Source organism: Petromyzon marinus, chromosome 41 (assembly GCF_048934315.1).
Source record: "Petromyzon marinus isolate PM22_M1 ecotype Great Lakes invasive population chromosome 41, UKy_Petmar_22M1.pri1.0, whole genome shotgun sequence".
NCBI lineage: Eukaryota > Metazoa > Chordata > Hyperoartia > Petromyzontiformes > Petromyzontidae > Petromyzon > Petromyzon marinus.
The window spans coordinates 137,820-165,500 of NC_133707.1; the positions used below are offsets into that span (position 1 = coordinate 137,820).

Sequence of the window (27,681 nt, forward strand, 5' to 3'; positions counted from 1 at the left end):
CCCCCCGGAACACAACACCCTCCCCTTCTCCAGGCCAAACATGCCAACAACTTCTATTTCTCTCTCTCGAGGCTAATTATTTGTAATTAAACCAGTTTGCACGATAAACTGTAATTCAACACGTACAGGATTCAACAAAAGTATTTTTTTAAACGCGCACACCAGGCAAAGACTATGAATTGTACTTGCCAGTGTAATATACGAATAAAAACAAGAGATTTGAATATTTGTTTTATTCTGTGTAAGTTATTAAATAATCCACCTCGTGTTACAGTGACTGACTTATTTAGTATCTTCCACCTTTGTGCTATCGTGTTTAATTTCCAAGGGATAAATGTGCAAACGACTTACTTTGGCTATGGTGGCAGACTTAGAGAACGTGAGAACAAATTGCTAAGTTAAAGCCTACTTGATAAAATGGCACGATGCAGTGGTCCCGGAGCCCCCACCCCCCATTACGAGACTGGGACAGGATCAACCTGTACTTGCCAATGTGAGACAACACTGGGAGGAACCAAGAAGAGGGGAAAGACATGCATGCGGATCGATGCAGGATGAAGATAGCTGAGAGGAAGGATTGAGAGCGAGTGAAGCAGTGGTATCGGCTAGCGAAAGAGAACCATGGTGGAAATTAGTTTGGGCCCCATCATCGATGACGAGCAGATAAAAGGGACAGACAAAGATGCATTGCATTTCCAAAAATGATCGTAAATCTATCTTTTATGGATCGTGTGTATGTAAAACAACAAGACGTGCCCTTGTGTGCACGCAGCACGGTCTTGGTGTTTGTTGTTGAAGTGATAAGTTGAGGGGGTCAACTGGGTCATTGCCTCGGCTCCGGGTGCTGCCCTGCTGTTCCACCGGACCCCCGCTGCCGCGTGCCCTCCTGCCCTGCGCGGAGATTAGAGCGCGGCAGGTCCAAGACTTCCGCTGCAAGCGCCCCGTGACGGCACCTGGGTGAGGATTTCAGTAAGCCATCACCCGCTGCACCAGATTGCAGTTCTGCCTGTTAATGGATCTGCAGATTAGAGCGATGGGGAGGGGAGCACAACACAACAACAACAACCCGACATGAGACGGTGCCGTCTGAGCCCCACGGCCTGAGATCTAAAACTATAAGCGCTATGTTTATTTTACTAGGTAAGGCCCACTGAGCTATATAGCTCTTTTTCAGAAGTGACCTGGCTATCACAAATAATAGCTCAACAAAGTGGATTATCACGTGAAAATTTATAGCAGCCAAATACTCAAATGAATTTTGATTTAAAGCTTTCGTGACTGCAGGGATTCATATTCTTGGTTCTTTCGGTAAAGTCACGTAGAAGGGAAACAATAAAATAGTAAAAATATAAAACAATAAAATTCTCACGACGTTTCGACTGCAACAAGCAATCATCATCAGGTGTGAAAACCACAGCAAGAAAATTTGAAAAAAGTGGCGTTTTTTTTTAACGTTAGCACTACGGAGAGCGATTTGGCAGTTATTCAGATGGACGAGTCCATCTATGTTCGGAAAAGAGGAGGGGGGAGACGAAAATAATGGATGCGGTCTGAAAGCCACCGTAAGCGTGAACAATCAATTAAGACCCGAAATGGTTTATCAAATCCTTCCAATGATTGTTAAGCCAGAATCCATCTTCTCGGTTGAAATTGTCTCTGTGTTTGTATATGTGGATAGCCTCATGAACGAATCTCTCATGGTAGCCAAATGGCTTGCAAAGAACCTCTGTCTTGGAGAAGTCAATGTCATGTGAGCCTACTGAATTATAACAGTGATCTGCGACGGCCGAGGTGTTGGTCCAACCGTGTTTTAGATCTGCTATGTGTTCACGAATGCGGTCCGAGACATGCCGTTTGGTTTCTCCGATGTTACTACCACAGAGGCAACTTAGTTTGTAGACGACAGGGTACTGTATGTCCGGAATCACATCTTTTACAGACGGAACCAGATCACGGATTTTATGTAATGTGTTGAATCGGACCTGGATCTTGTGTTTATTCAAGATTTTGGAGATCTTTTTTGTGATCCCCGCAATGTAGGGTAAAGTGATGGTTTTGAAAGGCTCCTCAAGAGGGTCCTGCTTCATGGTTGGAGTGATAGCTTTGCGGATTGTGTAGTCGGAGTAACCATTAGCCCTGAGAGCCTGGTGTACGTGCTTGAGTTCACTGGTAATTTGTTCCTGGTCGGATATGCATTGGGCTCTATGGTGCAGAGTCTTGATGAGGGAATTCTTCTGGGATGGATGGTGGTGGGAATCGGGTTTCAGGTAAGCATCCATATGGGTAGCTTTCCTGTAGACAGAGTGGCTCATTGAACCATCAGGTCTCTTTTTTTATTAGCACATCCAAAAAAGGTAGCTTGCCATCTTTTTCGACTTCCATGGTAAATCTGATGGCTAGGTGTATGGAATTGATGTGGTCGAGGAATTGGTCTAAAGCAGGCCGGCCATGTTGTCAGATGACAAAAGTGTCATCCATGTACCTCTTCCATAAGGTTGGGCGCAGAGTGGCAGTCTGGATGGCGTCAGTCTCAAATTTCTCCATGAAAATGTTGGCTACAACCAGAGATAGGGGGGAGCCCATTGGGGTGCCCTCAGTTTGTTTGTAGAAAGTTCCATTCCAAGTGAAGTATGTATTGGTTAAGCAGTGTCTCACCAGGGGGGGTAACTCAGTGTTTAGTCCTTGATGAACCAAGCCTTCAATGATTGCAGTGGTGTCAGGTACAGGAACTTTGGTGAATAAGGAAACTACATCAAAACTGACAAGCAGGTCGTCTGGGGACAGGGAAATACCTGTGATTGTCGATACCACGTGAGTAGAATTTTGTACCGCAGAGGTGGTTTTTCCAGTGAAAGGCCGCAGGATTTCAGACAGAAAACGAGCCAGTTTGTAGGTGGGGGAGTTGACAGTAGAGACGATGGGACAAAGGGGTGTATCTAATTTATGTATTTTTGGTAAGCCGTATAATCTTGGTCGCCTGGCAGCAGAAGGTTTCAACGAGAACTGTTTGGTTTGATCAAGTAATGTGGTTGAATCAGAAATGATTTGGTTGGTTTGTATGACGAGGCTGTTGGTGGAATCTCTTTATTTTTGTATAGCTGCCATCGTTGAGTAATTCTTGAATTTTATTGTTATATTCTATTTTATCCATGATAGTGGCATTGCCCTTGTCGGCTGAGAGGATGACAATATCATCCCTCTTTTTTATTTATATAATTCAAAACGCTCATCTTTGCTGAGGTTGCTAGCTGGCATCTTAGCGTTTTTGAGGGTTGCAGCGCTTTCAGATCTTGCTACGTCTGCAGCGATGTGACCCAGGCCCTTGAGAGCCACGTCTACTTGGGAAATGATATAATTAACTGGTATGTATTTAGTGTGACTGCAAAGTTTAACCCTTTAGCTAAAATAGATTTCAGACCATCGGAAATAGAACTGTTACTGCGATTAATTACGACTTTGTTAACGTCTAGCTTTTTGGTGTGTGGGTCCGGTCTTTTGTTGGAGAGGTTAAATTTGGAAATCAGGTTGGCCTTACATTTGGTCGACATAGTGGCAGCTGAAGAGGCAGTCATATTGTCTACATGTTCCCAATCCGATATGGACATTGTTGCCGTCAATGATAAGTGTGATTTGTAGAGTGTCTTGTCTAACTGATCTAGTTCGGTGCGTATTAAGTCTAATTTATCTGAGATAAGAGCTAAGCTAGTTCTGGAAAGAATTAGTTTCGCATTAGAAGAAGTTACAGCAGCAGAGGTCAGTGTAAATGGGATTGGTATTACCCCAGAGTCGCGGCATCTCTTCAGAAAGGTGAGAGACTCGATCAGCTGAGCCTTCTTATCCTGGAGTTTGTTGAAGGATCTCAAAGTTATGTGGAAACCCTCCCCGTAGAGGCGGTTAAATTTTGATTTAAAGCTTTCGTGACTGCAGGAATTCATATTCTTGGTTCTTTCGGTAAAGTCACGTAGACATTTTCTTGCTGTGGTTTTCACACCTGATGATGATTGCTTGTGTTGCAGTCGAAACGTCGTGAGAATTTTATTGTTTTATATTTTTATTATGCCACAAACACCACTCTCTGCAGAAGAGTAGGTGGGAAAGTTCTGCCCCTTACCAGATACTATTTGAAGGGATCTCAGAGGTAGCTCTGTCATACCCACTTCCATGGGCTGTTATCTAACATAAAGGGTTGTATATATATTCTTGGTTCTTTCGGTAAAGTCACGTTGAAGGGAAACAATAAAATAATAAAATATATATAAAACAATAAAATTCTCACGACGTTTCGACTGTAACACAAACCATTTCTGTCTTGGAGAAGTCAATGTCATGACATTGACTTCTCCAAGACAGAGGTTCTTTGCAAGCCATCGGGCTACCATGAGAGATTCGTTCATGAGGCTATCCACATATACAAACACAGAGACAATTTCAACCGAGAAGATGGATTCTGGCTTAGCAATCATTGGAAGGATTTGATAAACCATTTCGGGTCTTAATTGATTGTTCACTATTGCGGGGGCTTTCAGACAGCATACATTAAATTTTCGTCTCCCCCCTCCTCTTTTCCGAACATAGATGGACTCGTCCTTCTAAACAAACTGTCAAATCGCTATCCGTGGCGCTAACGTTTTAAAAAATAAATACCAACACCGTTTTAAAATAAATAAATAAGACCAACGTTGAAAAATAAATTAATAAATACAAACCGCCACTTCTTTCAAATGCTTCTTACCGTTGTTTTTTTCACACCTGATGATGACTGTGTTACAGTCGAAACGTCGTGAGAATTTAATTGTTTTATATTTTTTTATTATTTTATTGTTTCCCTTCAACGTGACTTTACCGGAAGAACCAAGAATATGAATCACTGCAGTTACGAAAGCTTTAAATAAAAAAATAAAGGGTTGTGTTACTCTGCGAGAGATGAAAACGGATTTGTCTCAGGACGTGACGTCGTTAACCCAACCGGAATACAATTAGGGGAACAAAAATATACGTAAAAAAATATTTTTTGCAGAGTTGACTTCTGGTTAATTAAAACATATAAGTCAATGAGGTGGGCAAGGCTGGCAAGGCAATAGTAGAGAGCGCTGCCTAACATTCCGACGGGAGCGGCTGCCAAGAGAGAGGGAGCCTGTTCCGTGCCACGCGAGCCTGGGAAAGGCAGAGTCTCTCGCGCACACGCGGGGGGACCGAATAAACAACCGTGGCGGCACATTCCAGCGCCACGCTGGGGGGGGGGGGGGTGCTGGGCACGTGCACGCACGCACCCTCGAATCGTAACGTCATTAATCACGGGGACTATAGCAACAAGAATACACCCGGACAGTCAAAACTAAAAAAATACACAATCTCAAAAGAAACCACACCCCCCCCATTCTGGACCAGCGCCGCTATTATCATCGCAGCTATTGTTGCCGACCGTAGGGAAATGGGGGGGGGGGGGGGCAGCGTAAGGGGGCAGTTGAAGGAGGGGCAGGGGGGGACTTTCATTGAATGGGAAAATAAGAGCCCGTGGATAAAAATTTAAGCGCATGCCCCTGTCGTTTCGAAGGGTCAGAATTAGAGTCAATGCGGGATGAGCAGCAATCATGGAGTTGGGGGTGGGTGACAAGGGGAGTGTCCCGCTCGAGGTGGGGGGGATGGCGATGCAATTGCCAAGCGCTGTGAGCTCACGGCCTGGGCGTAATGGGACGGTTAATTAAAAGCGTGTCTCCGTGGACCGCCCTCAGGTGTGGCCCTCGGCATGCTCGTCAGTTAGCCAGTGCTTCCCAGGCCACCGCCGACTATTGTTAATCGCAGATGACAAGCATCAGTTTTCTTTATTTGATCGACAATATCATCGGTCCCTTGGCGCTTGCCCGAGGCCTCCCAAGCTGTTGCTCCATCTCACGGTGCTGTGATGCAACAATCCGTCAAGTGCCTGTGCATTTGGCCGCTTTCACCGCTCCATCTCTGCGATGGATGGGTCTCTTTTTTGCCTCCTTTGGCTGCCGCTCCGTAATTAGCCTCGGACCATCGATCATAATGTCTTCCAGCGACGTGTCCTGCACAAGCGCACTTTTCCTTAACTTTTGCCTCAATTGCTCTTTTCATCCGCCAGGATGCACTGTGGTGGGGTAAAGTGTGGGGTTTCACAACATTGTTATTCATAACTGCACAAACCCAATGACACTTTAAAAAATTGTAAAAAACTATTAACTATTTTGCATTTTACCAGGTAAGGCCCACTGAGCTTTATAGCTCTTTTTAAAAAGCGACCTGGCCACAAATGATAGCTCAAATACTCTAAACGCATGTTTCTAAATGTGGAGGGAAAAACCGGAGGGCCTGGATAAAAATCCACGGGACCACGGGGAGAGACACGCAAACTCCGAATATACAGGCATCAAGATCGAACCCACGACCTCCTGTATACCAGGCAAGGTAGTTAACATCTCGCCACCGTGGCGGCAATTCACAAGCGCTATCGTGCATTCATTGTGAGCGATAGCTAAGCCAGCCCTTCGCCAATGCGATGAAGTATGGTCAAACAACCCCCAACAACCAACAACGGCAGTGGAACTGACTAAAGGGGTGATGTACGTTGTTATAAAAGGCACAAAGAGCACAGCTGGGGGAATGAGTGACGATGTCAACTTTTCAACCCAGAATCATCAGGCAACTCCCCGCGACCACCCTGTGGGCATCACAGGGCCTCCCGCTCTGTTTGATTGAGCGAGAGATTACCTGTGGGGCTGGAGCTGCGTAAACAATTTAAAGGCACTGCGCTTCTTATTCTCCCCGCCACCCCCTCTCAACGAAAGCGATGACGCCAGACTTACTTAAACTCAAGTGGACGATAAGAGTCTTAGAGGGAAGAATATATTAAACATCGTGTCGGCAAAGAACGTGGTTCAGATTTGTTTTGCGTGCACTTGCCGATCACCCTCAAGACTGTGCCCTGAACATGACAAGGCTCGTTTTGCACAAGTCTTGAGTTTGTTGTCTTTTGCCCGCACCACCGATTAGCACGATTGGCTACGTGCGGTGCGAAATAAGTTCAACATACATACATACAAGTCTTCGCAATTAATGGTACGCGGTGGCACGGTAGTTATCGCACAGCGCGACGAGCCCAATGAACTGGTGACCTACGCGAGTTTGATTCCTGTCCACGGCTAACATCAGTGTAGAGCAATACTTGAACCAGTCCTGGAGCTCCGTCCTCTGAACTTCACAAATCCACAATGACCAGTGTGGTAAGGTTAGGTATGGTGAAACAATTGTAGGATTCTTAGGGCTCAAAGTTATTTCTCGAAGCTCGCAGAGTGAAACTGAGAGGTATACTCGGGATACTGAAGATTCAACATTAATGCCAAAAGCTCAACAAAGCTAATATCATGAGTGGCAAAGCCGCGGGGAAACCATCGAGTCAACGATAAAATCCAAAAGCAAATGTAATGAGAGTGGGAACAAGTGTCCCCTTGAGCCATCGTCTGCAAGTGCTGCCTGCCCGCCCACCACCGGCCATCTTTACTTGATGATGTTGGCATCTATGATGCTCCGGACCGGCGTGCTCTTGGGGCCGGGTGACGGGCGGAACACGTGGCCCCCTCCTTTGTTGCCGCTGCTGCCCCCCGCGAGGGCCGATGCTCGCTTGACGATGTACGCGTCCTCCGAGTGCGACGGGTACGAGTCAAACGTGCCTGCCTTCATGCCGCCCATCTGCAGAAAACATGAGGGGTTGCGCAAACGGGATGTGTTTCGTGGAGAGCGATAATTTCGCGGTTAGCGTGCTGTACGACAAATCAGAATCTGAATATTTATTTGGACCGGAGCAATCTGATGAGCTATAAAGCTCTTGTACGCAGATTTCCAGTCAGGGCGGGTAAGAACGTTGCAACAACAAACACTACAAACACGATAGGAGGGCAAAGTACAAGAAAGGTAAACAAATCACCCAAACACAAACAAATAAAACTAGACCATCCCCATCCTGCCAGGCAAAGCTCACTGAAGTATTAACTTATTTTTCAGAAGCAACCTGGCCACAAATGATAGCTCAACAAAGTGGCTTATCATGTGGAAATTTATTGGAAAAAGTTATCTAAATAACCTCAATGCACGAGACCCAAGTTCGTTCCCCGCTCACAGCCACCAACACCAGTAATGATTATCTGAACTGATCTTGGCCCTCCCCTAGGCCGACTCAACCTCTGAGTACCTGGTGTGGTGTGTACACATTTTTGTGAATTATCTACTTGTACGCGCAGGTGACAGTACAGTAAGTGGGTTGTTGACCTATCCATACTGAATTATGTGAGTTATCTACTTACGTGAAATGGCTTTCTTATGGCTGCTCCAGTTTGTCTTACGCATGAAGGACAATTATTTAGGGCACCTCAGGCCTTTGTGAGGCTCCCCCAGATCTCAGGGCTAGGGCAAACTGTCCCACTATTCTATGACCCTGTGAATTTGCCAACCATCCCAATCCAGGACCATTCCTGAATTAGTCATGAGGTTGAGTGAAATGTTTTTTTTTACATAATTCAACACAAATATTGATCGGTGCTGTACAAGCCTTCGAATTCTGCAGCAAGGGAGTTTAATTTCCCAATGAAAATTCGCAATGGCCGTGTATTTGCTCCAGATACACAGCCCAGGGTAGAGGGTGGGCAGGGAAGAGATGTGACGTCAGCGTGACACACGAACCAGTCTCAATGCTGTGAGATGCGGGTGATGCCAAAACGCAGATTTGCGCGGTAACGTTACCCACGTGCCAGCCAGCAATACTTTTTTCTTATAGTGTAAAAAATATGTTACCTATAAATGTCATTTTTTGTCTGTCTGTTTGTGTCTGTGTGTGTGGACGAAACTTGCGAAGGATTTGGCTCGCAAACCTTGGGGTTTATGTTTTAAAATAAGTAGCCAGGTACCACACCATAAGCCCCATGGTGAGCCAGCGCTATTCCATTTTCCCATCCGTCAACTTTAAATTAGTTAAATTAACAATTTAGTGCTATTTATTTTTATTTACTTACTTACGCCGCTCTGTGAGAGCCAAAGCACGCATTCGCGCATGCGCGACAAAGCTGACCGGGGGGTTGCCTCTAGCAACGCACACGCGCGATACGTGGAGGGGGCAGGAAATTCTCATTCGCGTAAAAAAATGCTATAAAAATACACACAACGCTGAGGTTAATTCTTCACAGTGTAATGTCCTGTTCTCCCCCCCACCCCAATGTGTGCAGTTACTACTATAGAGTCGGTAGATGCTACTACTATAGGCCGTAGCTACTATTGCAGAGTGGGCGTTGGTGGGGGGTGGGGGGGGTGAGGGCCAGCAGCCCAGCTCCAGCCTGCCAAGGTGCGACCTTGGCCGGCTGGGCAATCTAGGTGAGGCCGGGGGCTCTGCATGAGACTAGGCCTCACCACGGCACTGTTAAGTACTATTTTCTTGCTCCTTTCGCTAAACTCGCGTAGATAAAAGCTTATATTTTAAAAATTCAGTTCAGAAATATTAAAATAATAATGTGTGTGTGTAGACAACTAATATTTAAATATTTAGTTAGTAAATCTTAAAATAAAAACGTGTGTGTCTAAGTCTATGTGTGCGTGTGAGTCGATGTGCGTGTCTGCGGCAATTTGTGTGTGTACGTCCGTGTGTGTGTATATAAGTCGAAAAAACAACCCCCTACCTCGTGGTGCCGGATGGGCAACGCTGTCGTGGGCAGTGCTGTGGGGGGAGGGCCAATTCCGATTGGCCTTTCCCCTCATGGCATTTGTGACCACCACAGCGGCCAAAAGGGGGCTCTGGATGGGTGTGAGGGGTTGGTAACCCCTCCACCTTCAATTAATTACTGCTAAACCACGACAATTTTTTTTAAATTAATATGCTTGTGCCGGAGGCCCCGGGGGGACAGGCGTCTATGACGTATCCTGGCCAAACCCCATTTGGCGTAGCCAGGAGAATGAATCCTTAACCTCGGGGCTCATCCAGAAACAATAAAAAACCACTATGTGTGGCCACGTAGAATGTTCGAACGCTAACTGCAGAGGAGAGGCTGCCACTCCTCTGTCGGGAGCTGGACCGGTACCGCCTCGATCTCTGTGGTATTCAGGAGGTCCGGTGGACCGGCTCTGGCTCTTGTAACCATGAGGGGTGGACAGTCCTCTTCTCGGGGCAGGAGACTGCCAAACAACAGGGAGTGGCTCTTCTTCTGAACAAAAGAATGAAGGGAGTGTGGGAGCGTGGCGGTGAGGTGTAGGAAGTTGTAAGCCCCAGGCTACTTTGGGCTCGCCTTCCCATCAACCAGAGGCGAGGAGTGGTGGTCGTGGTTACTTATGCCCTGACTGAAGACGAACATCCATGGTGGGATGCAGGCAAGACCGATGAATCAGATGCCTTATATGACCTCCTGTCACAGGTGCTACCTCAAGTGGCCCCTCGGGATAGAGTCATCTTGTTGGGTGACTTCAATGCCCGAGTGGAGCTGATCTGTCCACTGACCATCGACTTGTCATCTGTAAGATGTGCCTGCCATTCTTCCACTCCAGTGGTGGGTGTACACCCAGGACCCCATTCAAACCCTTAGAGGCATAGTCTCAGCTAGCTGATTAAACTTGCAAGCATTAATTTAATCATTGCTTGCGGCTGGGGTTGGCATGGTCCCCAACTCCTCCTGATGTTGAGGGGAAATGAGCGAGGTTTAGGACTGTGGCTCATGCAGCTGCAATGGCTGCTCTGGGTACACGGTCCAGACCTCCCCAGAGACCCTGGCTGACAAAGGAGGTGTTAAAGCTGGCTGAGAAAAAGCGACAGGTCCACTCTCATCGGCTACAGCATCCCACGTCGGAGAAGGATGAGGCTTACTGCAGCCTTCGTTCAGAGGTTCAGAGAGCCGTGAGGCGCTGCAAGGATGGGTGGTGGTAGCGGGTTGCTGAGGAGATGGAGTCTGCCTCATTGGCCCACGATCACAAATCGCTATTTAATTCCATCAAAAAAGTAACCTGCAGCGCCACACCTATTACCATCATTAGGGGAAATAACGGTGATCCAATCTCCGACCCCCAGGAACAGGTTTGCAGATTTGCTGAGCATTTCTGTGAGGTCCTGGGGGAGGGGAAATCCCTCACCCAGAAAAACGTGAGACAAAGTGGGGATGACCCTGCCGAGGCTGCAGTGCCTCAAATATTGGAAGGAGTCACCCCCTGTGAGTGGCTGGTTGAGGTGCCATCTGTGGAGGAAGTGCTGAGGGCGATCCAGAGTCTGAGACCAGGAAAGGCTCCGGGCAGAGATGATCTCCCAAGCGAAATGCTGAGGGGGGGGTGGCGTTTGTGCACAGACTGCCCCACATGACATCATAACAACATTCTGGACCACTGGACAGGTTCCGCAGGATTTGAAGGATGCCCTGGTGGTCCCCCTCTTTAAGAAGGAGGACCACACAGACTGTAACAACTACAGGGGCATCTCACTCCTCAGTGTGCCCGGAAAGGCCCTGGTAAGGATTATTCAACATCGCCTTGCTAGGCATGCTGAGGAGAGGTTTGCAGAGCCCCAATGTGGTTTCAGGAAAAGGCGGTCCTGCACAGATGCCTTATTTTCTGTCCGTCTGCTGCAGCAGAGGTGTAGGGAATTCCAAAAAAACCTACATCTTTGCTTTATTGACCTGGTCAAGGCCTATGATACCATCAGTAGGCCTGGGCTCTGGGTTGTTCTTCGTGCTTTCGGAGTCCCTCACAATCTGCTCACGATCATTAAGGACCTTCATGATGGTGAGCGGGCCCGGGTAAAACTACGTGGCAGGGAGTCAGAGCCATTCCCTGTACACCTTGGGGTGCGACAGGGATGTCCTCTGGATCCCACATTATTTAAGATCTATTTTGACCACGTAGTTCGTGAAGCCTTCAATAGCTGTATAGGAGGAATTTCCATCTGGGTTGTGATACAATGGGAGGCTGATCGATGCCCGGGTGCAGTCAAGGGATGGCTCCCTATTTCTCAACCACGTTATGTATGCCGATGATCTGGTAATTGCTGCTCACTCAGAGAAGGAGTTGGAGGCGCTGCTGCTGAACTTGGAGCTTTCCACCAAGAGGTGGGGCCTTACCATCAGCCCCACCAAAACTAAGCACCTGCCTGGGTATTTTGTACCATTGGACACTCCACCCCCACAACTCCCAATTGGTGATACGGCAGTTGTGGAGAGAGTGGAGAGTTTCTCATACCTTGGCAGTGTGCTCATGACTGGCTCCGGTTTAACAAGAGGTCACACTCCGAATCAATCGAGCGGCATTATCTTTTCATCGGTTGCGTAACGCTGTGTGGAAGCTACCTGGTCTCTCGCTCCACACGAAGCTTCAGGTCTTCTCGGCCACGGTCATTCCCTCCCTTCTCTACGCTTGCAAAACGTGGACCTCCCTAATGGAACATCTTCGCCGGTTAGAAACATTTAGGCTGGCCTGCCTACAATCCATTCTGGGTTTAACCAGGCTGGATTGTGTGAGGAGCTCACAAATCCTTGAAAGATCAGGGCAAAGTCCCATCGGTTAGCTCCTTCGGCAGGCAAGGCTGCGTTGGCTGGATCATGTAGCCCGCATGCCCAGCCACCGCATGCCTAAACAGCTTTTGTTCTGCCGGATCGAGGGGTCAAAATGGGCGTGGCACGGGCTAGAGAAGAGATGGAGTGATGTGGTACAGGAGGGTGTGGAGCTGAGTGGACTTACCGATGACTGGTACCAGCGGTGTCAAGATTGGCCTCTGTGGAGGAGGCTCGTGAAGGACGCTACTGGGCAGTTGGAGGGCGGAGGAGCGACGCTCACAACAACGAGCGGAGCGCCGGGTGGCTAAAGCACAGCAAGTTGGCACAGTAGGGGGTACAGGTGGTGCATCAGTCAGTCGTCTCAGTCAGTCGACCCGTGGCATCTGGGTCTCCCCCGTGATCTCCTGCTAGCGGGCGTTCGACACTTCATGTGGCCTCAAGGTGCACATAGCCTGGCACAAGCGTCGTGGTGACGTCACCGCCACTTAGTGGCGAATGGCGGTTGTTGTGTGTGTGTAAGTCGATATGTCTGCGTGTAAGTCGATGTGTGTGTGTGGCTCTATGTGCGTGTGTGAGTCGATGTGTGTGTGTAAGTCGATGTGTGTGCGTGGGTCCATGTGTGTGCGTGGGTCCATGTGTGTGTGTAAGTCCATGTGTGTGTGTAAGTTCATATCTGTGTGTGTGTGGGGCGATGTGTGTGTGAGTCTATGTATGTGTGTGAGTCGATGTGTGCGTGTAAGTCTATGTGTGTGTGAGTCGATGTGCGTGTGTAACTCCATGTGTGTGTCTAAAGTCGATGTCTGTGTGTGTGAGTCCATATGTGTGTGTGTAATTCGATGTGTTTGTATGTGTGTGGGTCGATGTCTGTGTGTAAGTCGATGTGTGTGTGTCTTTTTCGCCCAGGCAACGCCGGGTACTTCCCGCTAGGATATCTATAAATAGGTCCTTTCGATGTTTGAGTTGCTTACTAAGCACGCACGTAAATTAATGTGTGAATGTTCAACTAAATAACCTCGTAAGAGCGGCACAACAACAACAAAAACGGATTCTGACTGGTGCAGACACAACCCCCCCTGCCCTGAAGAAAAATAACTTTACCCACACCCCCGAATATCCAGAACATCACAGCGCCTGTGAGAAAATGAGTCTAAAACGATTCTCAGAGACGCGGCAAAGTCAACGCGGCTTAGTGGCTCTGAGCGCGTGATTTCTGTCGGAGCCGATGTTGGTCCAGCAAATCCCGACCGAGCCACCCTCTCGCATGATGCAACACAACCGCCCGATGGATCGCAGATTAAAACATAATTTCTGCGTAACTACAGTTCATGATTACAGTCATGACATAAGCTTTCGCGAAATTAACCACTTTAATTGCCGCCAAATTGAGCCGTGTTCTTGCTTTTTTATGCATTTTGATTGATAAGTTGCCTTGTTGAAGCTTGACAGGTCTATTGTACTACTTCTTCCCGCAGATGAAGTAACATTTTAACTTTTTGCCACTGTAATATTTTCTCCATTTTATAAAGTCTAAATCAAGGGAGGTATCGCAATCATCATCGTGGTAAAGTATGGTCAAGTGACCCCCACAACCCGAATACTGTGGGGTACCCCTTATCCATCAGTGAATTGGCAAAGGGCTGCACCCGTACTTCACCGCAGCGGAGCTACGTCACCGCAATTGAATGCTGCCCTATTACCGAGCGCTACGGATCACCCCAAGACTTAAAGAGATACAGATTAGTGAGATGAATGAGAGATAAGAGAGAGATGAGAAACTTGGAGACAAGGAAGAGGCACAGATAAGTGCCCGCATATGCCAACGGCATGACGTCACGACGCAATGCGACGTCATCACGCCTGTACGTGCATGACGTGTGACATGGCTCGTTAGCATATGTGCCAATTTTATTAAGCCGTCCGCCAGAAATGTAATTGAAGACCAATGCACGATGCAATTTTCAACCACTGGCCTACCGAGTTTGTACCGAGCTGCTGTTGTGTCAGTGGATGGGAGAGGCTGGGGGGGGGGGACGAGAGCCGATAATTGCTTCTCAACGAGACACTCAATTGTTGTCCTTGTTGAGGCACTGTGTGCCAAAGGTGTTTGATGGCATGGGAACTGTGGCCCGCTGTTTGCCCGCCGCAAACAACGCGTCAACGTTAAAGTGGGCCCTGCCAAAGGCTTGCTGCCTCTCCACTTCGAGTCGTGCAGGACGGGAAAAAAAAATATTGTCACAATTATCACCACCGGTGCCGTCGTTAGCATCGTTGAAGCTACCGGTGAGTGCTCGCCGTGTTCCTCGCATCGGAGTAAAATACACACAAAAGGTGATTTCTGATGGGTTACCAGGCGCTCTTGGTAAGTATCCTCTCCCTCTCTACACTACGGGCTGTCAGTTCAAAAATAAATATTGCATAATGCCTCATTGAGCACTGCAGTAGAAACATCAACTGTTACGTGTTTTTTTTAGGCCATGTTATTAACAAATGTGTTTTGAGTTTTCATTGAATAAGAGTCTTGGAACTCGGCGAAGCTCCCCTGGGTGCCGCGGTGGCAAGATGTTAACTCTCTCGCCCAGTATGCAGAAGGCAGTGGGTTCAATCCCAACTTCGACGCCTGTATATTTGGAGTTTGCATGTTCTCTCTCCCTGTGGTTATGTGGATTTTTATCTGGGTCCTCCGGTTTTTCCCCCCACATTTAGAAACATGCGTTTAAGAGTATTTGGCTGATATTAATTTCCATATGATAAGCCATTAAGTTGAGCTTTCATTTGGGGAGCAGGTCCCTTCTGAAAAAGAGCAACATAGCTCAATAGGCTTTACCGGGTAAAATAAAAAGTTTAAATTTAGTTATATTATCGCAGAGGGCGAAAGCATGACACTCTCAGCTGGGCACCTCTGCCGTAACGGAGGCGGCCGCTCTCTGACCTTTTTGGCTGGAGAGCTGGGCTTGAAGGCCTTCTCCGAGGACTTGGTGGCGCGGGGCGGGTGGGTTGCGCGGGCGGGCTGGTCCGAGCGGTACGGGTTCACGTCGAAGATGTCCAGGGGGTGCAGGTTGAGGCGGAAGGGAGCCCCCTTCACCATCTTCTTGTGGGTCTCCATCTCCTTCTGTAGGCGAGAGACAAAACGCCGCCAGGTGTTCGATTTTCCTCGTCAGTGTCTGTGTTTTTTTTAATACAACACATGTGTAGTACCTGGTAGCAGGTGCCGATTGAAAACTTTCCTCTTTGGGCACACGGATGCCTGAGTGCCACCTCAGTCTTATGTAATGCCACATACTTACATACACAGCTTTCAGCGATCTCACACACTTAGAATAACACGTGTAAAAAAACCAGGTAGTTCATTCTGTCACTCGGAAGGAATATCTTGACGTTTCAGCCGACGGACCTTTAAGATTTTGACATGGCACGTGACGATAACTGATGCATGAACACGCATGGCTGCCTGACACCTTTGCAGCATCTTTAACAGCTCAACGTGGCCATTTTAAAGTTTTTGACGGCTTTATCGCCGCGACGTTTAAACGAATCCATATTAATCGACGAGTGTCCAGCCATTCCCGACATCGAGTACGAAGCCTTGGCCGGTTAATTCGGGTTGAAACATAGTTGTCCACTTTCGCCGCTTTCTTTGTTAATACAAGCAGAGGAGGTCTAAGTAAATTCCCAATGGGGGGGGAGGGGAAGACAAAGGTGTCAGTGTTCTATCTACAGGGTTTCATTGGGCCACTGACACCATTATTTTCTCTCTCTCTCTTTCCCTATTTAAACAGAGGCTCTTGTTTTTACTGAATGTGCCAGGAAGGCTTAAGAGGGCACTTCCACTCCAATTTTCCTTAATGCCATTGTGCACCTCTATTTTCCAAAGTCCGGTCCCATGACTGGGGAACACACAGGTGTGGAATCCGAAGGTAGGAAACCTCACAATAATCCGACGCCTTGTTCTCAAAACAACAAAAAAAGAGTCAAGCTACAGCTGATTTAAATTACACCCCTAATAGTTTTTTTGGATTAGATCGCATAAATGTGTCGTTAAACCCGCCACCACCCGACACAGCCAAATAGTAAAGTTTGTCATGTAAACAAAATGTGCCGATTGATTATATGTTCAGCACAACGATGTGCTCGAGAGTAAACCCACAACATCTACAATTACTCTCCAACACACCGGTGTGCTGACCAAGTAATGAATTGGCACATTTTGTTTATGTGATAAACCTTACTAATTCGCTGTCGGGTAGAGGCGGGTTTCACGACACATTTATATTTACACGATCTAACCCAAAAACCTCGATAATGGATATTGGTGGCGAAAACCTCGTACATGTTAATTACATCGTTTCTGTGAACAGATTTTGCACAGACAGTCCAGGACACGCGTGTGCAGTTTAACATAACTCTGAGGTTAAAGCATCCAGTGCCTTTCCACGATTATCTTCAAAACCCACTATCTGGTAGTGCCTATGAATAGTTCCGTCCATCTATTTATCTCTGTATCTGTGTCTTTTGTTTTTTTGTCTTTGTCCGCATCGTTCTCTACATATGCCTCTGTGCCTGTCTCTCTGTGCCTCTCGTTGGCAACGTATTTTTTTTTGTTGAGTCCAGGCGCATGAAGTGGCTGCAAAATGTGAATTGTTCAGTTTGTTTTGCAGCCATCTCTCCTGCTGTTTGTCTCACCTGATGATGATTGCTTGTGTTGCGATCGAAACGTCGTGATCTAGTAATTTTATATCCATGTGACTTTACCGAAAGAACCAAAGAGTATGGATTCCGACAGTCACGAAAGCCTCAAATTAAGATTGAATAATGTGTTCCAATTAAGCTAGAATACCTTGTTTATCTTGTAAAAATATATATTTGTGGCATAAATGTTTTTTTTTTCTCTAGGACTTGGCTCAGCTATACCTGGCTTAGAGATCGCGTGGTGGTGGTGGTGCACGCCTGTAATCCACCCACCCGGAGGCAGGGTGGGTGTTGCATCTGCTTTACATTGAATAACAATTCCTTTCCCGGTAGTTTTTAATGGGTTCTTAAGATTCAGTGCTCAAACAATATGAATGCATGGCTGTTTTAAGCCCTACCTTAGTTAAAAAGATTACAGCAGTGACGGTAGTGGTACAGTGAGGGAAAAAAGTATTTGATGCCATGCTGATTTTGTACGTTTGCCCACTGACAAAGAAATGATCAGTCTATAATTTTAATGGTAGGTTTATTTGAATAGTGAGAGACAGAATAACAACAAAAAAATCCAGAAAAACGCATGTCAAAAATGTTATGAATTGATTTGTATTTTAATGAGGGAAATAAGTATTTGACCCCTCTGCAAAACATAACTTAGTACTTGGTGGCAAAACCCTTGTTGGCAATCACAGAGGTCAGACGTTTCTTGTAGTTGGCCACCAGCTTTGCACACATCTCAGGAGGGATTTTGTCCCTCTCCTCTTTGCAGATCTTCTCTAAGTCATTAAGGTTTCGAGGCTGACGTTTAGCAACTCGAACCTTCAGCTCCCTCCACAGATTTTCTATGGGATTAAGGTCTGGAGACTGGCTAGGCCACTCCAGGACCTTAATGTGCTTCTTCTTGAGCCACTCCTTTGTTACCTTGGCCGTGTGTTTTGGGTCATTGTCATGCTGGAATACCCATCCACGACCAATTTTCAATGCCCTGGCTGAGGAAGGGAGGTTCTCACCCAAGATTTGACGGTACATGGCCCCGTCCATCGTCCCTTTGATGCGGTGAAGTTGTCCTGTCCCCTTAGCAGAAAAAACACCACCAAAGCATGTTTCCACCTCCATGTTTGACGGTGGGGATGGTGTTTTTGAGGTCATAGGCAGCATTCCTCCTCCAAACACGGCGAGTTGAGTTGATGCCAAAGAGCTCCATTTTGGTCTCATCTGACCACAACACTTTCACCCAGTTGTCCTCTGAATCATTCAGATGTTCATTGGCAAACTTCAGAGGGGCATGTATATGTGCTTTCTTGAGCAGGGGGACCTTGCGGGCGCTGCAGGATTTCAGTCCTTCACGGCGTAGTGTGTTACCAATTGTTTTCTTGGTGACTATGGTCCCAGCTGCCTTGAGATCATTGTCAAGATCCTCCCGTGTAGTTCTGGGCTGATTCCTCACCGTTCTCATGATCATTGCAACTTCACGAGGTGAGATCTTGCATGGAGCCCCAGGCCGAGGGAGATTGACAGTTCTTTTGTGTTTCTTCCATTTGCGAATAATCGCACCAACTGTTGTCACCTTCTCACCAAGCTGCTTGGCAATGGTCTTGTAGCCCATTCTAGCCTTGTGTAGGTCTACAATCTTGTCCCTGACATCCTTGGAGAGCTCTTTGGTCTTGGCCATGGTGGAGAGTTTGGAATCTGATTGATTGCTTCTGTGGACAGGTGTCTTTTATACAGGTAACAAACTGAGATTAGGAGCACTCCCTTTAAGAGTGTGCTCCTAGTCTCAGCTCGTTACCTGTATATAAGACACCTGGGAGCCAGAAATCTTTCTGATTGAGAGGGGGTCAAATATTTATTTCCCTCATTAAAATGCAAATCAATTTATAACGTTTTTGACAGGCGTTTTTCTGGATTTTTTTGTTGTTATTCTGTCTTTCACTGTTCAAATAAACCTACCATTAAAATTATAGACTGATCACTTCTTTGTCAGTGGGCAAACGTACAAAATCAGCAGGGGATCAAATGCGTTTTTCCCTCACTAGCTAAAGGATTGGAACCACGTCCGAGAGCATGACCATCGTGGAGATGGAGCAACGAAATGAGCTCGCGTGCGGATGCTAGGTGGATTGTTATATTGCAGAACCAGTAAAAAGATGGCAACAACTTGGGGTGGCCTTCATCCAGCAGTGGATTAATCACAGATGTTGATAATGATACTTTATTTGTTTCTATGCTGTGTGACCATTGTAATTTGAACTTTTCTACTTTCCTAGGTGTCCCCTGAAAAAGACTCAATAGACTTTCACCTCGTTGTCAGTAAATAAATGGTCACATATGCATGAGACACCTGCCGAGACAGTACAATTAGGTTGCTTACCGTCTGCAAAGAACTACTCTGAAAATCTCCCCAGTGGGTCTAGCGAGTTAAACAAAGCCACGACATCACCTTTACAAAGGTCACGAATGCGCACGCACGCTCACTCACTCACTCGCACGGTTGGTGGGGGGATCTTTCTCCTGCAAAGCAAGCAAACCAGGTGCGTCATTAAGAGTAACCAAGCCCGAGATAATGTCCCTTTCTTCGGCAATTGCCATGCTAAAGTGCGCAGGCTGAATATTAACAGCTACGAGACTGGGTTGTCTTTCGAGACTCAGCGCGTGGGTTATTTTTGGCCCAGGTGGCCATTAAAGTAATTGGCGAGGTAATTGTTAAACGTAGCTGAGATGCGTTGACTCGTAATTTGACGGGTGAGGCTGCGTAGTTTATTTAAAGTGGCGATCATTTGTTGGAAAGCGTTTAAAAGAGTTTTAAAGAATGTGTTTTAGTTATTGACTCTTTGTCTTTTAGTTACCAGCATCACCGACTCAACTGCGCAACTCGTCAAAATAGTGACTACTCTCCGATGTGTTTCGGGGTTGGACCGTGCGTCGTTCGGCACGGTGTCCGACATTTGTTGTACTTAGTTTGCTGTCGCCCTTCCGCCGCACCTCCGATCAGCACGGCTGGCTACGAACGGTGCTAAGGAAGTTCAACGTACGTGTTTACATTGGGAGCTTCTTTAAGAGCTAAGAAGGCGCTTCCAGCACGTGCGTGGAAACGTCGGACACCGTATCCAACAACACGTGGTACTATCCGACAACACAATCGCAGAGCTACATAAAACAACGGCAAATACCTACGAAGTATTCACGGTAAAGCAAAATCAAAAGAGTGAGAGATTATACCAACGTTCACCAAGTACTGCACTTTCATGGTGACGTTGTTCCTCTCAAGAGGTCGATTGGTTCTATCGGTGTTTTCAACAGTAGCCTTGTTCCATATTGGAATGTTGTCCCAGGCAGTACAAGAATCATTGATAAGATATTTAAGCTTGATTTGATTCTTTCTTCTTCTTAATTGTGTTGTTTATTTACTCTTCAATTGTGCATTCTTAAATATAGGTGATTGTTTGTTTTTGTCAGGATAAGTCAGTTACGATCCAAGTCTGCCTCTCACCGGTTACCTGGGTGAATAGCTGGCTATGTCTTCAATCCTGGCCAGTTGGCTCAAAACTCAATACATGCAATATAATTATGATGCAGAGTGTGCAATCTCACTGGCTGAATCAAATGTATTACTGTCGTCGTTACATGCAGTGGAAAGCTACACGCAATGGCGCTACTCCACGGAGTACCGGCTGCTTTCTCTGGCGAAAGTGCCATCGTGTGACGTATAAACATCAACATTTTATAATGGATCAGCGATTGTGATTGGATTGCCTCATCTCCTCACATATCAGAAGCTAAGCAAGGGTTGAGCCTGGATAGTCCTTCAACCACGATGCACGCCTGGTTGTTATAGGTGGCTGTGGCACTGTGCTATGTGGTGGTGGCCTGGCACAAGCGTTGTGGTGACGTCACCGCCACTTAGTGGCGGTTGTTGTGGTGGTGGTCCCCATAGGGTGCTCAAGCAAGATCTTAAACTAAAAACATTTTTTTATTTTACCAGTTAAGGCTCACTGAGCTATATAGCTTTTTTCAGAAGTTACCTGGCCACAAATGATAGCGCAACGAAGTTATCACGTGGAAATGTATGGCGACCAAATAAATGTGCAGGGAAATACTGGAGGACCCAGAGAAAAATCCACTCGACTATGGGGAGAACATGCAAATTTCCAAAAAAATCAGGCATCATGGTCGAGATCAAAACCACGACCTACTGCATACCAGGTGAGGGAGTTAACATTTTCCCACCACGGCACTCTCATAATAGTTGTATTGTATGCCTATGCTGTAGTATACAGTAGATCTATGCTACCACGGCTATGCTACCTGCCTTCATAAAACCATCCACATTAACCAGCATGGTGGGGTATGGTCAAATGTCCCCCTGGGGAGGCCCTCATCCAGCAGTGGACTGACAAAAGGGCGGTGCATGTACATATAGAAGTACACAGCATAACTATACGTACATATACAAGTATGTCCAGCTTTCATTCGCAAGAACTGAGCTTTTGTTAAAGCCTGATGATGTTGGTTGTAACCTCCGGCGAAACGTTCTACAAATATTGTCAATAATTTGCTAACTTTTTAACACTCCTCTGGTTTTGCTCATAAACCACATCAATTGGCATGTTTGCCCGCGTGACAACTTTATTTTATTGGCTCAGTCGGGTGTTGGAGGGTTATAATACAAAAAAAAAACACTGACATTATACTGGCACGATCTGACTTGAAATAAACTAATTAGGAATCGATTTTTTTTCAGCATTTTCTTCCACACCAGCACCAAACCTCCTATCTCTCTCTCTTCCTGCTGCTTTTCATTTGAAGCACTGCTCAGTGTTGCCCATGGTAACAATCCTCAGGCGAGTTTGCCCCACTGATTGTCTGCCCAACCACCCTCATTGTCACGTGTGGCAGTGAACACGTGCGAAGGTCTCCCCCTTGTGGGTAGTGACGCCTGCGTCCGTACCGAAGTGCGGCTGCCGTAGCTGGGGAGCTGCTGCGCAGCAGTTAGCGGCACAGTGCAACGAAACCCGGCAACCCGAGTTCGATTCACGATCACGACTGATAGCAGTGGCGATTATCTGAACTGGTCCAGAGGCCTTCCCTAGGTCGACCCGGCCTTGACCACCTGATGCGGTGCGTAAACATTAGCAGTGGGAAGACAAAGGTGGACCTGCGTGGTGTTGGGACACCCACCCCCTCGTGTGCCGTGCCGGCCTTCGTAGGTGCTACTCGCTAACAGAACTTGTCCCAACAGTCTGTTAAAGGGTGCTGCAGCAAGTAACGATGCATTGATATGTGAGTTGAATTGATGGCTCAAATCCCGATACACATGCTCGAATTGTAGGTATGAGAATAAGTAATTTTCTACTTTTGCAAAGTAGATGCTACAATCACATTTAGGTTCATAGTGTGAAGAAAATGGCACAAATGAGACAGAAACTAAAAATAATTCATTCCACGCTATAAGCAACCTTGTTGAGCTATCATTTGTGGTCAGGTCGCTTCTGAAAAATAGCTATATAGCTCAGTAGGCCTTACCTGGTAAAATAAAAATAGGTTAATAGTTGAGTTTAATTGTTTAAGTTACAAACGCCAGAAGTTCAAGAGAAGAGAAAATCGGCACTATAGAGTACTGATTTCAGAGAATGAGCTTTTCCAGATTCGTGATCGAAGGTCGTGTTCTCTGGATTATAAGAGGCACTCATTCCCCTGTATTTCAGAGCACAAAGTTGGGCAGGTGTCTTCCAATCTGGTAGTTGTGTGCCTGAGATCAGACTGTTATGACATAAATTGAGAACGTGCACAAGCTTAGGGTGTATCTTAATTTCTGTAGAGTCTTATAACTTAACTATTTTTACTCTACTCTTTGGGTCTTTCTTTGTTATTTTTATTTTACCAGATGAGGCCCACTGAGCTATATAGCTCTTTTTCAGAAGCGACCTGACTACAAATGATAGCCCAATTAAGTGGCTCATCATGTGGAAATTTATAGCAGCCAAATACTCTAAATAATATGGAGAATACGGTAGTCAAGCAATTGTGATGAAACAATTTTCATTGTCTCATCACCATGCAGGTCTTTAGCATTTGTTTTAAAGTACAATGAATGGATCACCCTCATCAACATGGCTCAATTCCAGGAGGCACACATCAGCGAGTGCCCGCACACAAACGGTACCTTAGCTTGCATCACCGAGAGTTCCGTGGGTTTCGTTACATCTGGGTAATGAACGAACGGCTGGTAAATTTCCATACGATTCTCAAAACAGGAGCAAGAATACTGAAAACAACTTTGACCTCCAGATTAATGTTTCACCAATCGGTGCCGCGACTGACGAAGCACCACTGTTGCATAGAAACACATGGCCTAGGGTTTGTTTTTAGAATGCGTTTTATTTGGAAAATTATTTTCTAACGAGCGTAGAAATCTGCGTGTGAGCCGAATGTACTTGTTCACTGCGTGCCTCATGAGGCTATGCTGAACCTCTTATAACAGGTGACGCACAGCAACTCGCTCACTTGCGGCTGACAATTCAATTGGGATATTAATTAAAAAGAGGTTTGTAACGCATCGTTATAAGCTCTCAGCCACGTGTGACATGTGCTCTTTGGAATAACTCAGCCAGAATTTGTTGTCCAGTTGGAGCCAGAGTTCACCTACAGGGTAACGTTTGTTACCGATTACTTAATTGCTTACCCTGCGGATCTCTTTTGCGCGGTCGTACGGGTCCGGCATATATGGAGGCAGGGATCCAATCATCACCTGGGGGTACCTGTCACCAAAAAACGAACATTTACATTCCACAGAGACACCTTCAAGAAATGGCCTATGACCAAATGTATGTATGTTGAACTTCTTTCGCACCGTACGTAGCCAACCGTACAAATCACTTGAAATGTGCCTGATTTAATCAGATCTCAAAAACGAAGCAGGTTTGAGCCTGGTTAGTGCTTGGAAAGACGACCAACATGAATAACAGGTCGATATACGCTACGGGGTTCTGTGGGCAGCAGAGGGCAGTGCAGCAAAATAATTGTACTGTAATCTTTGGGTCTTTCAATGAAGTCACGTAGATAGGTTCAAAATGAATAAAAAATAAACAAAAAACCACGACGTTTCAATCGCAACACAAGCGACCGGCTTCAGCTGGAAAAAAGAGGGGAAAACTCCAAAAGGCAAGCTGTTTTTAAAGGTTTAAGACGGGCGTAGTGTAAGTGTCAGAGTGAAGTGGGCGGGGTACAGGTGTCCTGGGGCCAGCACACCGCACTTGCAGTGTGCCCAACAAGCACAACAAGTTGTTAATTTCCCACATTAACATAACCATCTCCACTTGTGCTGGCCCCAGGGCACCAGTAACCCACCTAATTCAATCTGAATTCCTGCAGTCACGAAAGCTTTTAAGTCAAAATTGTACTGTACTTCTATGCTCCCCGCCTTGGCCAATCCGCATCGACCAGCATGGTGATGTATGGTCGAATAACCTCCACCACATGCACGATGTGGATTGACAAAAAGGCTGTGCCTGTTCACAAAGGCTGTACGTGTACACAACGGGTTTGTTTGTTAGCAAAGAGGTAAGTGTGTTTGTTACTTAGCCAAGCCGTCACAAACTCAACTATTTGAGTGTTGCAGTCGTTTGGCATTTTTTCCTTACCATCTGAATGTCTCACGGACATTAAAGCCGCAGTCACATCACCATACGTGAGAGCAAACCACCTCGAGTCTAAACATAACAGATCAATTCTAGATTTGAAGCTTTCGTGACTGCAAGGATCCATACTCTTTGATTCTATTCGGTAAAGTCACGTAGGTAAAAAATAAAATAACAAAAATCACGACGTTTCGGCCACAACACAAGTGGCCTTCATCAGGTGAAGGGACCGTGCTGTCATGAGGACAGCGTTGGAGAGAAAACAGCCAAGCCCAGGTCGCGTCCTTTAAGCTGTGTGGGAGGAAGCAAAACGCTTTGACAAAGGAATTAGCATAAAAATTAGCATGATGTACGTAGGAGGTGCATGGGCCATGATGGACCAGGAGCGGGTGGGGACCATGACGGACCAGCAGCGGGGGCGGAGTAGAGTGAGTGAGTGAGTGGAATGAGTGAGTGGAGTGAGTGAGTGGAGTGAGTGGAGTGAGTGGGTGGAGTGAGTAAGTGAGTGGAGTGAGTGGAGTGAGTGGAGTGAGTGAGTGGAGTGAGTGAGTGGAGTGAGTGGGTGGAGTGAGTGAGTGGAGTGAGTGAGTGGAGTGGAGTGAGTGAGTGGAGTGAGTGAGTGAGTGGAGAGAAATAAGCAGCTGTGAAAGTTTGGGATACCACTACTTGAAAAAAACAGATCAACTCCCGAAAGTTTAAGTAGCCACAAAGCTACAATGACCAAAAAGTCCACCTGAAGAGGCTTTCATTCACCAAAACTTAAAATTATCATGAAAAAAAAACCCTCATCGCCAGGCAGCATTATGCATATCCGCCTGTGCTGTCCGCCGAAGTTCCCTCAACCTTCTATCTGTTACCACCTTCTTAGTCCTAGGTCTTCCGTCTTCCTCTTTTCAATCTTCCAGAAAACACAAATTAAAGAACATTCAGGGTATTTAAACAGTACCTTACTGAGAGACGATGAGGTGCAACACGGAAAAAAAAATCTGGTTTCAACTGCCCACTTGTCCATCCGTACCCATATCCAGTTCCTTTCTTCGGTGGGTTCGTGACAAAGTTCCTCCCCGGCGCGCTGTATGGCTTCTTGGGGAGCTGGGCTGGACTCAAGGCTGGGATCGGGCCACCCAGCGTGCCGTAATAACTGCCCAGCCCAGACCTGTGCACACAGCGTAGGTTACTTAATAACATCAACGATACTCTGGTTCTTTCGGTAAAGTCACATAGGTAGAAAAATAAAATAAAAAATAATATATCACGACGTGTCGATCGCAACACAAGCGGTCAGGTTATCGGTTCAGCAGTTCTACTGCTGGATTTTTTTTTCCGCTTGAAGACGACCGCTTGTGTTGTGATCGAAACGTCGTGATATATAATTTTTTGTTTTATTTTGCTACCTACGTGACTTTACCGAAAGAACCAAAGAGTATGGATTCCTGCAGTCACGAAAGCTTAAAACCAAGATTGAACATCAACGATATCGTAACGGCACATTTACCACATTTTTTTACATTTACCACATTGGTAAAATGTCAGCTGACCGTCTTGGCGGCTGGCCAAAAATATTAAATTCTGGATCTCACACACTGGTGGGACAGAGCTCTGACATCGTTATAATTGTTAAGGTGTTTACTTTGTTTGACACAGGGTTATTCTGAAAATAAGTGACTTTTAGCCGCCACGGGGTCTCATGTCAGAATCTATTAATCCTGGAGAAAGCCGATGAGCTGCAAAGCTCTTTTTCAGTTGGGGTGCGGGGTCAGAAAGTTACAACAATAAAAAAAACAATAGGAGTGTAAAGTATAGGTAAGGTAAGCAAATCACTAAAAATAAATACATATAAATAGAGAAAGTATATAAGTTCAAATTGCATAAGTACACCAATTCCTAAGCTTGGGTAAGGCAGTAAAACAACAGTAAAAGCAGTTGCAGATCATACTAAGACAACACAAAGTCTCTCAATAAAAATATGGTAATATATAAATTCTATGATTCTAATTGTTTACATTTTCGTTACACATAAAATTCGTACAAGTATTTTAAGCTATCAGAACTACCCAGTCGTTCACATGGACTAAACAACGGCATGACATCACCAGATGAATAAACGTATGTAGTATTGTGGCACGGTTGTAAGGAGTGATAAGTAACGAACTCTGTTCCCTGTCGAATTTCACCTCTTCATAGCCCAGGTGCCTGGGCTCCTCTGGCCCATGAGCCCCAGTGCAGTTGCACGGCCTGCACATTCAACAGCTACGCCACCGAGCGCACGGTTATATTCCAGCTCTACGGCCCACGTTGCCTCGACCACCCAGAGACTCACGGTTTCTTGGGGCAGCTGCTCGGCAGCAGGGCCTTCCCCAGGTTCTTCTTGGCCTCCTGCAGGCGCCGCTGGCGGCGGATCTTGATAGGGTCGCTGTAGGCCTCGCCCTGCATGACGCGTGTGAACCCTTGCGAGAAGTACCCGGCCGGGAGCGCTGAGCGCGACTTGGGTCCCTCCGTCAGCATCTGGCGGCCGCGGTTGGCCGCCGCGTTGAACGCCTCTGTTGGGCACGCAGCAGGGGCCCACCGCCCGCATCAACCACCGCGAATAGGCACCGCTGCGACATTGGAGGAATGGGTAGCACACTGGACGTGTAACCCAGAGGTTGCTGGTTTGATTCGAATTCCCAGCGTGGCAGTTGAAACAATAGAGCAAGTTTTGTTTTTATCCCCCCCTCCCCACCACCTCTGTACACCCAGCAGTATACATGAGTTCGCTGCAGTGCGTTGATTGGCACGTCGCGTGTGGTGGGGTAAAGTGTGGGTACTCCCATCTCTTCCAAGACGTATGGTCA

General features: G+C 46.5%; 1 protein-coding gene across 4 annotated transcripts in view; it reads right to left on the bottom strand.

Annotated features, from left to right (window-relative positions):
• Positions 1–218: 218 nt before the first annotated feature.
• CFAP96 (cilia and flagella associated protein 96) overlaps positions 219–27,681 on the bottom strand; it is a 33,566-nt gene continuing 6,103 nt past the window's right edge. For all 4 annotated transcript variants that reach the window (XM_076073196.1, XM_076073199.1, XM_076073197.1 and 1 more), the window contains 6 exons: positions 27,168–27,387; positions 25,866–26,003; positions 23,893–23,968; positions 15,457–15,636; positions 7,520–7,707; positions 219–1,018 (listed from right to left, as the gene is read on the bottom strand). In XM_076073196.1, coding sequence (XP_075929311.1) covers positions 967–1,018; positions 7,520–7,707; positions 15,457–15,636; positions 23,893–23,968; positions 25,866–26,003; positions 27,168–27,387 — 854 coding nt within the window. In that variant the 3' untranslated portion in view covers positions 219–966. The remainder of the gene's footprint in view (positions 1,019–7,519; positions 7,708–15,456; positions 15,637–23,892; positions 23,969–25,865; positions 26,004–27,167; positions 27,388–27,681) is intronic.